Source organism: Homalodisca vitripennis, chromosome 2 (genome assembly GCF_021130785.1).
Source record: "Homalodisca vitripennis isolate AUS2020 chromosome 2, UT_GWSS_2.1, whole genome shotgun sequence".
Lineage (NCBI taxonomy): Eukaryota > Metazoa > Arthropoda > Insecta > Hemiptera > Cicadellidae > Homalodisca > Homalodisca vitripennis.
In genome coordinates, this window is record NC_060208.1 from 85,896,364 (window position 1) to 85,914,112 (window position 17,749).

Below are 17,749 nucleotides of genomic sequence, written 5' to 3' on the forward strand. Positions count from 1 at the left end.
GGAGAGTAGTGACTCGAAGAGATGGACTTGGCGACATACTGTATTTCTTTTCGCCCTATTGTATTATTAAATTTAAAATATTTTGCATTTTATTGTCAACTAAGATATTGGTAACAGTATTAAAATATGACATTAATTTTATAAAACGTTTCATTAAGTACAGTTAGAATGAGATCCTACATAAATATGGGCAACCAAGTGTTTCCAGCTAATACACACATAATGGTCAATATAAGTTGCATGCCTCTCTAACTTTGACCCTACATTGCCCACAGCGAATTGCGGCCACTGTAAACACGCAGGAGCAGAAAAGGCTGGTGATGGACCTAGATATCTCAATGCGGTCGAGTGATTGCCCCCACACTGTCCAATTCTACGGAGCACTGTTCCGTGAGGGGGACGTATGGATCTGTATGGAAGTTATGGACACCAGCCTAGATAAGTTCTACACCAAGGTTTACCGACACAGCCGCGTCATTCCGGAGAACATCTTGGCCAATATCACTTTGGCGGTAAGTCTGAAATTATCTTGTCTGCTGTCTACTCTTTTATTTCTACATCCATTGCTACTTGTTGAAAAATATGTAGATATCTGGATACCAGGGCCTTTTATTACTTCAGAGAGTGCTGCACCATCTATTTGTTTTTAACTCTCCTATTGGCCATCGAGTAGAACCTACTTGAAGTGCCATGTTTTATACTACGACATATTCAATTTAAATATGAACTTCAATAATTTCGTAATCTCTATGTACATATATTCTTTTTTTTGTGGCGTTATATTCGTACACATATATGTCTCTGATGTATGCTAACAAGTTCGCACAATTGCTAACAAGTATTTTGAATTTTCAGTTAATTGTTGACATCTCATTTGCTTGCATGTTTCGTGGCTCGTCTTCAATTTGTGCCTATTCGAAAAAATGGATCAAAGAATCTGTACCAAATTTGTGTTAAAAACTAAATTAAGTGTGCAGACGCATTCCGAATGTTGATTGTGACTTATGGAGAAGCTACCTTGGACCGAAGCAACATTTATCGGGGGTATAAAATGTTCTCAGAGGGCTGAGAAGATGTGAACTATGAGCGTGCCGGACGCTCGAGCACGTCAAGAACAGACGAAAACATTGATGAAGTGAAGAAAATAGTATTGGCTAATCATTGAATCACCATTAGAGAAGTTGCAGAAGACTGTACGTATTGATTGGCTTGTGCCATTTGATTTTTACCAATGATTTGGGCATGAGATAGGTCACTGTGAAGTTCGTACCAAAATTGCTGAATATTGACCATTACCATTGCTAATGAACTGTTGGACCCTATCCGCGATGACTCAAATTTGCTCCAGAGGGTCATAACCTTTAACGAATTGTGGGTTTATGGTTACTCTGTAGAAACCAAAGCTCAATCATCCCAATGGAAGCTGCCACTCGAGCCAAGACTGAAAAAAGTACGCCAAGCTCGGTCGAATTTGAAAGTTTTGTTTACAGTTTTTGTTCGATTGCAGGGGCGTGGTACATCATGAGTTCTTGACATAGGATAGAACTGTCAATGAGTAATATTATCTGCAAGTTATGCGCAATTTGCGCGAAGGAATATGCCAGAAATGCCTAGATTTGTGTAAGAACAAAAATAGGCTTTTGCACCACTATAACGATCCTGCTCACACATGCTACTTGTGCATGATTTTTTGGCCGAAACAAACACACTAATAATACTGCAGTTACCTTATTCCCCAGATCTAGCCCCCTGTGACTTTACTTGTTCCTGAAACTGAAGAGGCCCATGAAACCATGAATTGTATGCTATGCTACAATTGATGAGATAAAGACGGCATCGAAGGAGGAGCTGAACATGATCACTAAAAACGACTTTTTGAAGTGCTTCGAGGATTGAAAGAAACGTTGGCACAAGTGTATAATATCTAATAGTGATTACTTTTAAGGGTACAAAAATTGAGATTGATGAATAAAAGAATTATTTTTGAAAAAAAAAAAACAATAGTTGCAATATTTTTTGAACAGACAGATCTATTTTATTATTTGTGAGGTTGAAGCGGCCCTCTACATTGTTTGACATAATTTGGTGTTACCAATTTCTCAGTAAGAATAATGTTATCTGTCATCTAGCCATTTACAAGAAATATGATTGAGTACTCCAAGCAGAATAAGCAGTTTTTACAGATGCATAATTATCTCACAACAAAGTGAATGTCTGCAATTGATGTAGAAAAGTTAGTAATTTATGCACATGACTTTAGGAAAGGTTGCATAAAATATGCAACACATTAGACCATGTCAAAGATTTATGGTAAATAGTAAAAAGGAGACTGACTTGGCTGGTTGTATCCACTACCTCTACCAGCAAGGTGAAGGATATCCATCGTGATTAAAACACTGAAATATCCCATTGGGAAATATCTTACTTGCAAGCTATGTGTGCATTTGATTACCTCAATCAGCAAGCACTAGCAATACATGTAGTGATTCATTGTGATGTGAAATCCTCAAATAACCTGTTGTGAAAATGTAAACTTAGTTTCAAATATACTATTGTGTTGAGATAAATATGTCTTGCTTACAGGTTGTGAGTGCACTCCATTACCTGTATAGCAAACTGAGAGTGATCCATCGTGATGTGAAACCCTCAAATATCCTGATGAACAGACGAGGGGAGGTCAAAATGTGTGACTTTGGAATCTCCGGGTACCTGGTTGATTCTGTGGCAAAGACGATTGATGCAGGTTGCAAACCCTACATGGCTGTAAGTAGGCTAGTAAAATTCTTGGAAAATTGAATTGAAATAAAATTATATTATTAGATCAATAGAACAGACAGTCTTATATGGTTTGTGAAGATTATGCACTAAATAATAAATAACAGTTAATTAATGCACTAACTAAAACACTAGATACATATAGCTAAAACATACCCTGGTCAATTAGGAAAAAAGTCGGCAGTCTGATTATATATATAAATAAAAGTTTGTATTTTCTTCTATAGGTTTTTAAAATTTGCTATTGTAGTTATCTCCTTCCATGCTAAAGATATTTTACTGAAAAAATGCTATGTTAAGAAGAATATTTTAAAATTGTGTGTACTGTGTATAGGGAGAAGTAGAGAATGGTGATTATGTGTTATGTAGTTATGATATTATGTAAAGGGATCAGATTGTATTCTTTTGTAAGTTTGTGTTAAAATCCTCACACTCAAAATTTGAAGATTAGGAAAATGGCCTCAACGTGATTGGTTAAATTATTAATTTCCTACAATTTGATTTCCTCTCTTTTATTTTAAAAAACGTGGTATTTTAATGGTGAACTACTCCAGTATTTAAATTTTCAATACACACTCAAAATAGCAAAAAGATTGTTTTCCTGTTTATAAATCCATGAAATCATGAGTTTATGAATTGTGTTAATTTGCTGAATTAAGTTTTCCTTTTAACAGACTTACATCCAAAGTAACACCATGAAATTTACAATTACAGTAGAGCGTCAAAAATTCGAACTAATTGGGACTGGGGGAGGGAGGGTTCAGATTTCCGATTTGTTCAGATTTTGGAACCTACAAACTCTAAAAGTTAAGATAAATAAAAATAAACACTTTATGTATTATTGAATGAACCTTACCAAAGTATATTACGTACTACGAACTGCAACATGCAACTACAACTACACTACTGGTATTTACTATGTGGTTAATTAGAACAGGCTTCTCTCATACAAGTATATTATGGGCTCTCCCATTTTAAGCCATGGATTAATTGCTTGGGGGTCATCTTCCCATGCCAAAGAAGTTTTTATTATACAAAAGATAGATATCAGAACCGTGTTAGGAGTGTCTACTCCTCAAATTTCATGGTTGTAGAGAAATTTTTCCACATCTTAAAATTTTAACTTTACTTTTTTTATTTATTCAGCAGTCTTTGCTTTACGTTAGAACCAATTCGGACCAAGTAAGTCATAGAAAAGATATGCCAAGCTACAACATTAGATATTTTATTAATATTAATCTGCCCCAGGTTATGACCGAGAATAGCTATTAGGTTATGTAATAAGTTACCATTATACATAAGACAACTTAGTGATAAGAATTTTAAAGTAAACTTAATAATCATTTAAAAAAAATTCATTGATTGTAAAAGATCATTTTATTCTCTGGAAGAATATATTGACAAAGTTTTGACTATGAGTGACTTTTAGTGTTGTTATGTTCTGGTATAATAATAATTGTGATATGCCAATGTAATTATATGAAATATTTTCTGGCAAAATCAAATTCTTATTCTTATACTGAAAAAGTGAAGCAACTGAACTGATGGTGACAGTGACTCAAAGATGGGATTAAAAATATAGTCACCCGCTGGAGAGAGAGGTTATGGATGGTTCAAAACAATACTCCCAAGGTCATTGTCCACTCACAGCGCCGTGCAAAACACAGTTCACATGTTTAAAGCAGGCATTCGGATTTTTGAATTTTGGATTATTGACTCAGATTATTGACGCTTTAATGTATTTCTGGAAGTTAATTAATTTTTTGAAGTTAGTTTGATGTACTCTCTAAAGTCTTTAATAAAGTAAAAATTAAGCAAGGGCTTTTGAATGTTTAAGAATGCTTGTTAGCTTTAAGCCAGTTTAAATCAAATTTATGTTTTCATGTAATGTTTGAGGTAGGACAAGTTAGCTGTTAGATTTAATCAAACTTGTAATGTCGTCAGCAAAGAGAGTTAGTCTGTTATGTAAACTGAGCTGGTTGAATAAGTCATTTAACAAAACATTAATAAAATATTGGACCTTGCCTCTAAATAGTAGGAAGGAGATGGCTATTTATGAATAGAACCAGCACTTTTTTGAATTTTATTTACTACCTGGGTGTGAAAACTACTAAACTAATTGAGAGCAACTCCTCTGATACCATAGTACTCCAATCTATGTAACAAATTTTCATGGTCCACTCTACACAATCAAAAGCAGATGTCACAGAACAGGCCAAAGGTTGCCTTTCCCTGATCGAAGGTAGTCAGGACATAATCTATTAAATTTATAGTAGTAACTGAATTTGACCCCAATTGGATTGGAACCCAAAATGATATTGATTTATTACTGAGAATGGTTTATGAAAATGTTGTGATTTTACAATAGTTTTACTGAAAGTATGGAGTTTTCTGCCAAGTTCGAGTTTTTGTTTTTAAATATTGGAATTATTTTGCCTACTGTAGAGACATTCAGTAAAGGCTCCATCAATCAGGAGCTATTTGCCAGAAAGCAAATAGGATCTGATAAGATGTGGATGTGTTTCTTCAAAATTTGTGTAGTGGATATTTCACCCAGGCTTGGTTTGAACTTATTTACAAAGTGGTTATCAAAGTGATTATCTCTTTTTCACAAACTGATTACAAATAAACACAATTAACAAATGAATTTAGCAAAATAATTCATATTTTAAATTAAGTAAGTCAGGCTTCTTATAAATAATATCAGGTACACTTGTGAAGTAGCTATTAACCTGTTGAGTCCCGGGTTATGGCAGCACAGGGGCATCTGCTGGCCCGGGTTTTTTCTGGCACTTGGTTACTACTTTGCATTATAGTTATTTTTTGCATCTGCATAATCATATACTCATAAGTTTTATTTTTATGTTTATTTATTTCATATTATTGATATTTCTAAATTCAAATATACATTTTTAAATTTATATATATATATATATATATATATATATATATATATATATATATATATATGTATATATATATTTTGATTCCAAGTGTAAGTTTATTTTTTATAAATCAATAAGACTAGGATAAACAAACTAAATAAATAATATTAGAATTTAATTAATAATACTTATTCCAGAATCAGCATTTATTCCAGATTTTGAGCTGTCAAATGGAAATATGTGCGGAATAAAGTTGGTATCATTCACCCAGGGATAGGTAATTGGAGGTAGCTTTCTACGTTTGGGGTTAGGCCTACATTCAGTTCCTTCATTACCAGTAAAGTCATTTCTGGGATTATAATTTTGAACTACCTCGTTTATTACCAAGTCAACACTATCCAAAGTAGGCTTATTTGGACGATTATTAGAATAAACAGTATACCCTGATGGTCCTGGTACTGGTTCATCGAGATAACCTAAATCGTGGTTGAAGTCTGCATCACGAACTAGTTCACTAAAAATAAAATCACCACTTCTTACACGACTGAAAATATCCACATCACTTTCGTCGTCACTATCAAATAGTTCACTAAACTCACTGCCCAATAATTCATTAATATCTTGATCAAACAACTCATGCTTACGCGAAGCCATAAAATTATTGTGTACAAACAACAGCAACCGGCTGAAACGCCTCGACGTTTAGAGTAAAAACAGGCTGCCAAGTATCGTAGCGCGAAACAAAATATACCTCACGAGAAAGCCAGTGTTCTCCCGAGTAACCCGGTATATTGAACGTCATTTAATTTAGCGAATTGAGTTGAAGAAAACGCAAAAAATAAAACGCTCTGCGCGCGGCCGCAACAGTACGGCAACGGGCCCCGACTGCACACTTGCCTCAGTCGCAACTGTGCGGCTACGGGATCCAACAGGTTAAATGTTAAATATTGCGACATCCACTGGATTAATAATAACTTGTCCATTTACAATTAGATTAATATTCTTTATAAAAGACAAGGATTTCTCTCTAAATTAAACCTGTGATGAAGTTTTTGGGAGAACAATAGAGTTCTAAGCTAAGTCAAATAATTAATTAATAAAAAGCCCTTTTTAATTGATTTATTTTTTATATTGAGTGTGTTAATTACAAATGTACTCTAAAGAGGAAATTTTTAAAATTAACATTATTTATTATAACATCTCTGCTGATCACTAGAATATTGGTTTGTCATTGTCCAGGCACAGAATAGTTTTAATTTCAATTGAAATTTTGAAGAAAGTAGAGTTTATATTGACAAAATTCAAATCTGCTGTGATAGTGGGGTGACTGAAGCACCCACTTGGGTCTAACCACAACTTTTTGTGAAATTAATCGTTCAATAGCCTATCATGCTCCGTAATAACTAAAGCAGACATCCGTCACAACACAGAATATTAATTTACCATGTTAACATATGTTGCAGCCGGAGAGGATAGACCCGCATGGTAATCCATCACAGTATGACATCCGCAGTGACGTCTGGTCCTTGGGCATCTCATTGGTAGAGTTAGCTACCGGTGAGTTAAAGTAACTTTTACATGATTAACATAAACTAATTTATTTAGCGCAAGTATTTTAGAATGGTTTATATTTAAAAAAAGACATTCATAGCAAATTTTCATTTTTTGCAAACTTTACCATTTATTTTGTGTTTTTGTGTGTAAGAACAATATAATTATTTTACCAAATTATGCATGAAAAATGAGTTGGGTGAACATCCCTTTATTTTCAATTGAATTTTCAGCTAGATTTTTATATACAAAATATTTCAGCAAAAAATTTAATAATGCTCAATGTATTAAATAAGCACTTGTAATTTTTATTTCTGTCAGGAACCTTCCCATACTCTTCCTGGGGCACTCCCTTTGAGCAGCTCAAGCAGGTTGTAAGCGATGACCCCCCAAGGCTGCCTGAAGGTCGGTTCTCACCGGACTTTACAAACTTTATTGAACAATGGTAAGTGCGAGAAGTTGATTTCTTGTAGACAGATCACAAGTCTTGTATTATCCACATTGGTATTTTGTATTGTTAGATGAAAATTTAAAAGGATTATGAATCTCCTTGAAAGTGACAAGTTGTTTAACATGTTGAGTACGGTAGAAATAAAAAAACTAAAAGTATAAATTTATATTTTTTGTTGTGCATGACCTAAAATATACAAAATAACTTTTTTGCTGTCATAAATATGAATGTTTTTTAATTGTTTGTATCTACATGAGGTTTTTACGGATATATTTGTTATATAGCATAGATATTTCCAACTGTAAAAGTGTTGTATTAAGTTTAACTTACTATAACACACAAAAATGCTTACTTTTGTCGTGTCTACAGACTCTTCCACACTCAGAGAAAAAAACCAATTATAATATGTTGATTATCCTGAGGTCTGAGAACATTTTTTAGTAATACCCACACAAAACATAGTTTACCACCAAACTATGTATTTGTATGGACCAATCATAGTATTGTAAAGTAGACCTAAATTAGCAGTAGTACATGATTTTTAAGTAATAATGATAATTTCCAATCATATAAAACTAATCACCAACAGAAAACCAACAAGGTATTAACTATTCATAAAATCAACAAACTATACTTGTGTCATCAGCTGCTCACAGTGTTATAACAAAAATGTTGTGTAAAAATGGAACTTCACACCTGAAAAACATTGCCTTTATACAAATGTCAAGGTAAAAACCGCTTTGGCTAAGCTAGTAACTAGATTGACAACTTAGAGTAATAATTTGCATACTTTAATAAAGCCATATGATGTCAATAAGCTTTGATGCACAATATTGCTGGAGTGGCGACATCCAAGTGAAAGTTAAAATAAACAATGCAGGGGGAAAGGATAAAGAATTTACATATTCAGACCTGATTGATAAGAATGAGTCTCTGATATCCTTAGATATTCTTTGAGAGGTAAATAAAGTAACAAAACAAGAATATTTTTTACGAATTTCATTACCACTGGCCATTTTATTTGTTAAGAAATGGAGATATTGATAGAAATTGAGAGTCAGCGTAGGTACCTTAGGCAGTGTTAAATCTTAAATGCGGGAAAGTGCACCCACCCACTATATTTTTTCCAAATCACACTATATTATTGTGTCTGAAAAACTTATCTCTCTGGTTATAATCTACACTGCGTGCTCATGCTCTATAACACAAATACATACTCCCAACTAGACATTACAGCTAAAACAATTTACTCTGAGAACTATTCAAATATGATTTAACATCATATTACACAAAAACATACTATGAGGGTAATTCGGAAAGTAAGGTCCGATTCGCGTTAACCAGACAAACAGTAAGCGAAATGCGCATGTGCCCTGACTCCCGGCATGCATTGCGCGCAGAACGACGCCATTTGCAGTGAAATCGTTGTAGTCTGCTGTTGTCAGTGCCTTTTTAAAATGTTTAAAACTAGTGAACGTCCCGCCGACTATGAAATACGGTCTGTGATACGGTTTTTGACAGCAAGGAACATTTCAGCAGCGGATATTCATCGACAAATAAGTGAAGTGTACAGTCCAAATGCAATGAGTGACAGCAAAGTGTGGAAGTGGGTGATAGCTTTTAAAGATGGACGGGAAAATGTCCATGACGAACCACGTTCTGGTCGGCCGTCAGTGATCACCAAAGCTTTGGTGAAAGCTGTCGATGAAAAAATTCGTGAAGATCGGCGATTCACTGTTTCTTCATTAGCAATAGAGTAGAACCACATTGTTTAAAATTGTTTCTAAAATTTTGGATTTTCGCAAATTGTGCTCACGTTGGGTTCCCAGGCTGCTTACTGAGAAACAAAAAAAAAGAAGAACGGGTATTGCTCTTGAATTTTTGATCCAATATCATCAGGAAGGTGATAACCTTTTAGACCACATTGTTACGGGTGACGAGGCGGGTTTCCCACATAACCCCAGAAACGAAACGCCAGTCAATGGAGTGGCGTCACTCGACGTCACCGGTTAAAGACGTGGGATATTGCTAGTCGAGTTCATGGAGCGAGGAACAACAATAAATGCGACCACTTATTGCAACACTCTGACTAACCTTAGACGAGCAATACAGAACAAGCGATGTGGACTACTGACAGCTGGAGTTTCGTTGCTGCATGACAATGCCAGACCCCACTCTGCCAACCAAATCCAAAATCTCATCAAATCGTTTGGTTGTAAACAGCTAGAACACCCACCATACAGCCCAGACTTGGCACCGAGCACTTGTTTTGCTACCTAAAAGAGTTCCTAGGCGGGAAGCGCTTCGACACTGATGACGAGGTGAAACAAGCAGTACAAGACTGGTTATGGTCGCAGGAGGTCGACTTCTATGACACCGACATTCAAAAACTTGTAGATCGTTATGACAAGTGTTTAAACAAAAGTGGAAATTACTTAGAAAAATAGTGATTGATGTCAAGAATCAATTAATAAAACAAGTTTTTTGAAAAAATCTGTTGTGGTTTTTTTTAAATAAAAAAACGGACCTTACTTTCCGAATTACCCTCGTATTTAAAACACAATTATTCAATAGAATAGTAGCAAAACAGTATTTTATTGCAACAGGATACATGGAGGCAAATGAACTGAGCTAATGTTAAAGTTAAAGATGATCAATTTTTTTTTTATTAACCCTTTTAAACCCCAGCCATTTTTCCATGGATTTGCCAGAAAGCCCATGGCGATAAGGGACCGTAGTGCAGAATTGAGGGAAAATACATCTAGTTTTCTTATTTTTGAAGATAATGTTTAGGTTTTTGTTTTAAATTGTTCACAAATAAGTGTACTCTTAGATGTAATAGTTAAAAAGTACTTTTACAGAATGATTAGTTTTTTCTTAGCGTATTTATACATAAAAATTTTTTTATTTTTTTATTTTTTTTTGGTTTGGACATACATAAAGGGTAGAAAAAAAATTTTAGCCCCTGAAAAATTAAGCATTTTTGTTGTACACATATTTCTTACTAAACACACAAAATTTGAAGAACTTTCCTTGATAAATGCAGGAGATATATCCAATTAATTGTATTGCTGCATAAGCACTTCTTCATATATTTCCACATACACGTCAGTAGAAGTATACAGATATGTGTATACTTGTTTTTGCACTTTTGAAATAAAAACAATTGTAAAATAACACAAAGTAATTGTAATGGTTTGTAAGAACAAAACTTGTTTAATTTTTCAAAAAAGTAAAAGAAAAAATATTTACAATATATACATTTTATATAAACAACTCAATTCATTGTCTTCAAAAATAGCACATTCATCACTAATAATAGGGTACTTTGGGATTATACCGACCACACCAGTATGAAGAACACAAAAATATAAATTTATAGAAACAAACATGATAGAACGAAAAAACAACTCTTTAATTACAAAATTACAAGCATTTCCAGGCATTGTGATCGGTATTGTTGTCGCTGTTATCTTATCTTTCTCGAGAATCCTGATTACGATATAGGCCACGCGGCATCACATGATTTGCACGGCATCACATGATTTGCACGGTACATAATTGCCTTTCCATTACAATTCAATTTATATTTCTGATCAGATCCTCTAGAATTTGATATTTTACTGATAGGTACTATCTCGAGGGATGTTTTTCTTTCGTTGACATCAGCGCGAAGGCGTGGCACTCGCATTTTGTGTGGCGGAGTGTGATCAAGAATAAAAACAAGTTTTGAGTGTTTTTTCAATAAAGAGTTTAGTTTTAGTTTGATCATGTTTGTTTTTATTGAATTTTTGTGTTTGGAGAAATGTAGAGGTAAAACACGGAAGTACAACAACGCGACGCACCAGATGGACGGGCGGCGAGACTCTGCAATCACGTTATCTACTAGACCGCTCGACTTTGACCTCTGTCAGAGGATGGGGAGGGGTTTGCGATAAGACAATTCCTGTTTTATATTGACGAAATATTGTTCTTCGCTAATCTAGTAATCAGTAGAAGCAAAATGTCAAATAACAATTCATGTCTGGGTGTGGTCAAAATAATCCCAAAGTACCAATAATAGTGTTTATCAAAGTGTTTTCACTCACTCGTAACTTTTCTCTACGACGTTTACTCATGTTTTTTTACTAATAATACAATAAATCACACGAAAAAACAACCGCTTTCAATCACGCAAACTAATTGAGTTTATAAGTCAGCATACAACAACAATGCAACTGAAGTCGTCTGACAGCTGACATCGACAAATAAACTACGCTCAATGACGACGAAATACGATGCCAATTGGAAGGTTTATTGTTTTTGCATGTAGCCCGTTTCTTCACCGACTACTATACCGAAACTTATGGCATTTGGACATATTATTAGCCAGCTACATTAAATTCTCGAGATGTCCGGTATATCGGACGGTGGGCATTTTAGCTAGACCACCTTTGTCCGATATATCGGACGCCGGGGCTAAAAGGGTTAATAACATCTATTACTGGTAGACAACATATTCCATATAGTACTAGTCCAAAATAATTCACCAAAATGCTGGCAGATTTCACCACATTAGAATGTCCTAATGACAGTTGCTAGTGATATTTTTGGTTGACAGATAGCAACATTCCTGTTCCAAATACTTCATGGATCTGCTCACAACACAATTTTCAATGTACTTGCACTGTAATTTTTAACTATGAAACTATTACCAAAGCTTTTGGTAGGTGTTGATATTGTGCTAGGGCTAAAGAGTATAAATAAAAACTTTGAGATATCAAGTTTCAGTTGGAACAAAAACGTCATTCAGGATGGTCAATCAACAAGTTTGACATTTTCAGTCTTCCTGGTCAGTGGAACAATTTAATTTGTTAGTTATTTATTATTTGAAACTAAATATAAGAAAATGTAATATTTAGCTCTCTTGGCACCAAAGTGGTCACATTTCATCACCAGGCATTTATGCAAGATATACCGAGGTCACTGCCACCATCTTATTTTAAGTCCCTTTGTTTATAGATCTGTGTCTTTGAATGTTTTAATAACGGTACACACTTCAGTCATAAAGATTTCTTTTACTTTAATATTTTGTTGTAATGTTTGGAAAAGCCAATGCAGAAATAAATTTTAAAAGTGTAAGCAACTACCAAATACAGCTCTGGTATCAGATGTGAGACAGACATCAGTACAGTATGAAGCGTTAAGGGGTCTGTGGTGCACAATAGAACATGGTGTAATAAAAATAATTGTAATCAACCTAAAGCAAGATTGCCTTATCGCCAGAAGAAATATGTTAGGAAAAGCTACCACTAGTTCTAGTTAGTATAGAACTAGAATAACAGTTTGATTGTGCTGTAAGCATGTCATATTTAAATGAACACTTTGAATTCAGTTCAGTGTTTCTAGAAAACTCTAAAACATATATTGGAACTATGTGTTGTAAGCATTGTGATCTAATGTATGTAAAAATGTGTTCCTAACATCTCATCAAAAACACTGTACATGTACAGTGTCTTAGCAGCTTTCTACTCTATGTTGTCTCATTTCCTGATTGAGCAGAGTGGTCAGTGATTATGAAAATAGTAAAAATCTCTTTTTTGTGTATTATATATTTTAGTCGTAATTGTGATCTTTTTCCCACCAGTTTACAGAAAGACTACACACTGAGGCCCAACTATACATCGCTACTGGCTCACCCATTCTGCTCGCAGCAGCGAGAGTGTACCACAGACATCACCGACTTTGTAGGTGAGATACTGGACTTGCCCGACACACCCTGACATGTCGACTGGTACAGACTTCTGGTCGATACGGTGAGGACACTCCATTTTCGGACAGTGGGGTGGCGCACCAACTGATGCAAGCTAGGCTAAGTTAGATTAGGCTAGGCTCGGCTCGATCTAGGTCAGGTTAGGATAACCTAGGCTGGGCTTGTGTAGACTTGTAGCCTATGTTAGGCCAACCTAGGTTATTAGGTTGCATCACCACTCACTCGCATCCTTCAAAATCTTTATTAGCAATGTAACTTTTACCCTTCTTGTCACTTTCTTGTTATGGTGATATATGGATCCTTTAATCACAGAAAAGACTTGTTCTCATTTAGAACACTTTTAGTCTTTCAAAATTAAAAAAAGAAGTGAGATATTTTTTGACTAGGTGTAATAACCCGGTGAAACTACTTTTGTTGAAGAGCGATTTTTGTTTATTGAAATTTAACAAAAATCAGACTAAGGAAGCAAGTCAACTGTCATATAGGTTGCCCTGTAAATAGATATATATACACTTGAGTTGGTGTCTGTTGTATCAACCATTTCACTTTCTAGTAGTGGATCATTTTTTAATTTAATGTTAAGCTTTAAATTCCAAAAAGAAAAATTAAAAAGAAATATAAATCATGATAAAATGTTTTATAACAGGAAATAATATTGTGAAAACATTTAATTGATGTGCTAGTTTTTCAAATTTGTTTAAACAAAAAATGTTTTAATTAGCATGACTATATATCTGAATAAATAACAATTTTTTGTAAATATAAGGGTGGCAAAGCCACTTGTTATATATTGCAGTTTATAACAATGTCATGTATTGTAATATTTAGAACAGTGTTGACATTGGAAAAATGTCTTAAAGTCTGTTAGAAACTTTAAAAAAACTTTATTTTTTACAGTCAGATATTAAAAAAAAAATTTACGGAGTATATTGTGTCAAAAATGTTTATATTTAAGATTAAATATAGATAGGTATGAATATAAAAATCATATTAAAAGCAAATATTCAGTTATTTTTACACCTCAGTCATTAATCTCCATGATTTAAGTAAAAATATGTTCCTTAATAATAAACATATTAACTCATTTAACACTGAAGTATGATATCATTGACAAAGAAGAAAAATATTTAAAATTTTGGCTTATATCTGATGTTTATCGGGATGTCTTCTCATCATGTTGTGTGAAGGGTGTGTACAGAGTGGGTTCGATGTAAGCTCCTGGAACTGGAGTATGTCTGTGGCAGTACAAATTTCTGTCGAAGGCTCTTGAACGTCTCTCGGCAGGTTATGCCATCCATGCATGTTTGCTTTCATATATTGTATTTAACAAAGTAACTGTTATACGGTAATGTAAAGTTAAGAAATTTGTGAAGTTGCAGTGCAATATGTAGTTTTTAATAATAGTGCATCAGTACAAAAATTAAAACCAATTCCGTTGGTTATGACCTTTATTTCACTGTTGTATTAAAACCTATTTTATATGTTTAAAACTGTACAGTGGATTCAAAATAAGCGTTGTTATGTTTGCATAATATTATGATTAGTTGTTGAATATAATCGAAATATTCTCAATTTTTTATAAAAATAGTCTACAATTTAATAAATATAACCCTGGAGGTATTTTTTTTATAAGTAATGATTTCTTTGTCTCTTTTATAATAACCTAGTATTATAACATAAATTCATCTGCATAATATTTTCTAACAACCATCCCATAATTCAAGGTTTTCTGTATGTATAGTAAATCATGTATAAAACAATTTAGTTTATTCTTCATACTACATTTTCTAAATCTATTTACATTCAGTATTCCAAACAATAACAAACAAATACAATTTCATACATTTGCTACTGTTATCGTTAAAGAACAAACAAATGTTTGTTAACACTCCTTGTCCAATTCTAAAATGCTAAATCAGATAGCTAACGATTAGAGTGTGCCTTTTAAATTCATTGTGATTTTTAAGTTGTTTTTGTTTTTAAGAGTGGTATGTGGAAACTAACTTATGCTCTTGAATCTAGCATAGTAACTCCACTGCCAACGGTTGTAATGTATGTTTCCGTACAAATGTAGTTCATTGTATTGCTTTAAGAAAATTAGAAGGCCTAACTGACGTTTGCTCTTTGAGGTGTTGTAGTTTATGTGTTGTGAAGGCATTTGTAATCTGTTTAGGCTAAATGTAGGTAAAATAACGATGAAAATTGTAAAAAAAAAAACAGGATTTTACATCACAATAAATTATGTGAAATGCTTCAAACAATTTATTGAACATATAGTTTTACATAAAAAAATGGATCTTTAGAAGTATTAACAAGTTGTTAGAAAATAACCAAAGAAAATAATTTTTTCTAGTGACATCAATAGTACAATCAACCAAAACCACAATTATTTTTAAATTCTTGACTGTTTCATCATAAAATAATCTTCTTAACAGAAATTTCTTATCAATCAATGATCTAAAATCTCAAATTGAAATTTGTTAATATTATAAAAGGTCCTACAATTTATATAAAGACAAAATCGACTCTTTGGGTTGAAAATAAGTTTTGGTTAAGAGTTTAAAGTATTGGTTACACTTAGTTTCAGGCTTTTTTTTAATTAGCGGTAACACTTATTGGTGACATACTCTAAAAGTGGGCGAGTAAATGTATGTATTTTTATAAACCCAGTTTTAACATAATATATGTGTTATTATAAAGTTCAACAGTGACTTTGAGGATTCTTCCCAAATTTTTAAACACTTTTATGTTGTCACTAGACAAGTTTAAAAATGTTTTTAAACAATCCAAGGATTGAAAATTGGATAGTGAGTAAAAGGATCACTTGTTGTTTTTTTATATCTCACTTCATGTTTTTCTTCAGGCTAAGGGATACTCAATGGGTTTACATAATAATGCATTAAGCCACTTTTTGGAGGCTCTTTTCTTAAAAATGGTTGAGATGCAAAAAATGTTTATAGTCAAGTGGGTTTAAAAAATACATAAGCATCCTGAATTCTGTACTACCTAATAGAACCATCATAGGTGTTATTATCATGAAGATTGAGCTTATATTGGTTGTCTATTAGTTAGTCAAATTAGAACAAATAAAAAGTCTAATTATTTGTTTTTTTTTTGTGATTTTAAATTAAGTAACATTTACAAATAGGTGTTATTATTTCATAAGACCCAGATTCTTAACACTCTATAGGACTGTAACTGACTAATGTAAATTTTGAATTATGTTTTGAACAAAAATTTTTTTTTTACCCCCAAGAATTATATTTGAAAGTATTTATATTTGGTATTGGGTCACTCTATAGAAACAAACCGTTTTATTGTACATTGTTACAAATCAATAAATATGTTACAGTATAATAAGTATTTTTTGTTTACAAAGATGTTGTATATATATATTTCTTGTAACATAATTAATTATAGTAGTAACAATGCATTTGTTCTCAAACAGGTGAGATATAATGGATAGACAGTTAAGGACAATACTAAGAAATATTCTTTCTATTATTGTGGTGATATTACATTGGGTATAAGCATACCATCACAATAAGCAAACTATTTTTAAACACCAGAATCTATAAACCATCCAGCATTGCCTTAGATTACGAGTTGTTATGGATTTTTTTATAGTCAACTCACTCTTTGAGGTATTAACATAATGTATTAATTTTAGAAAAATTTTATTTGTGATGTGTATTTGTAATTTACTAATCAATCAAAGTTGTAAAAGTGTTATGTATTTATACTTAAGTTTTTTTTAATGACCGACAGGGTTTGACTGTAGAACAAATAATAAATGTGTCAAAAACAAGGTTGTTACTTTATTCCTGTCTGTTCTTATTAACTTAGAATATCACAGCATACAGGTACAAAATTTGTCATATAATATTATGTCTTCATCAAGCGAAAATCATCTTCCCATGAACATGGACTCGATAGACACATGTGTAGTTGGGATGTCCATGATTGCTTAGGAACCGGAATTCAACAATGTCAAACGTTTCTTCTCCATCAGTCTGTAATCATAATTAACACATATTCTTATGAGCATAAAATTATACATTAACCTTTGAATTCCACTGGCATTTTCCAAGTCGTGTACATAAAGTGCCAGGCTGTTATTTTTTTTTAATATTTGTAAGCTTTAGGGGGAAAAAAGTTGTAAAATAACTATCCAACAGGTTTTCATAATTTTGTTTTTGTTTTATTTCGCATTAATGAAGAATATGAAGACATATCGTCACAAACAAAATTTGTTTTTATAAAAATATAACATTTTTGGTTTAAAAAATTTGTTTTACTTTTTCATAAAAAGTTAAGTTTGAACCTTATTTGAGT

At 33.0% G+C, this 17,749-nt stretch overlaps 2 protein-coding genes across 10 annotated transcripts in view; one reads left to right on the forward strand and one right to left on the reverse strand.

The window, feature by feature from the left end:
• The window catches only part of LOC124354306 (dual specificity mitogen-activated protein kinase kinase 6-like), a 36,983-nt gene extending 19,761 nt beyond the window's left edge, over window positions 1–17,222 (forward strand). For all 3 annotated transcript variants that reach the window (XM_046804654.1, XM_046804653.1, XM_046804652.1), the window contains exons 4-8: window positions 276–512; window positions 2,584–2,763; window positions 7,124–7,217; window positions 7,533–7,656; window positions 13,289–17,222. In XM_046804654.1, coding sequence (XP_046660610.1) covers window positions 276–512; window positions 2,584–2,763; window positions 7,124–7,217; window positions 7,533–7,656; window positions 13,289–13,424 — 771 coding nt within the window. In that variant the 3' untranslated portion in view covers window positions 13,425–17,222. The remainder of the gene's footprint in view (window positions 1–275; window positions 513–2,583; window positions 2,764–7,123; window positions 7,218–7,532; window positions 7,657–13,288) is intronic.
• Window positions 17,213–17,749, reverse strand: part of LOC124354307 (SUN domain-containing protein 1-like) — a 73,011-nt gene continuing 72,474 nt past the window's right edge. For all 7 annotated transcript variants that reach the window (XM_046804657.1, XM_046804662.1, XM_046804658.1 and 4 more), the window contains one exon: window positions 17,213–17,427. In XM_046804657.1, the coding sequence (XP_046660613.1) occupies window positions 17,311–17,427 (117 nt within the window). In that variant the 3' untranslated portion in view covers window positions 17,213–17,310. The remainder of the gene's footprint in view (window positions 17,428–17,749) is intronic.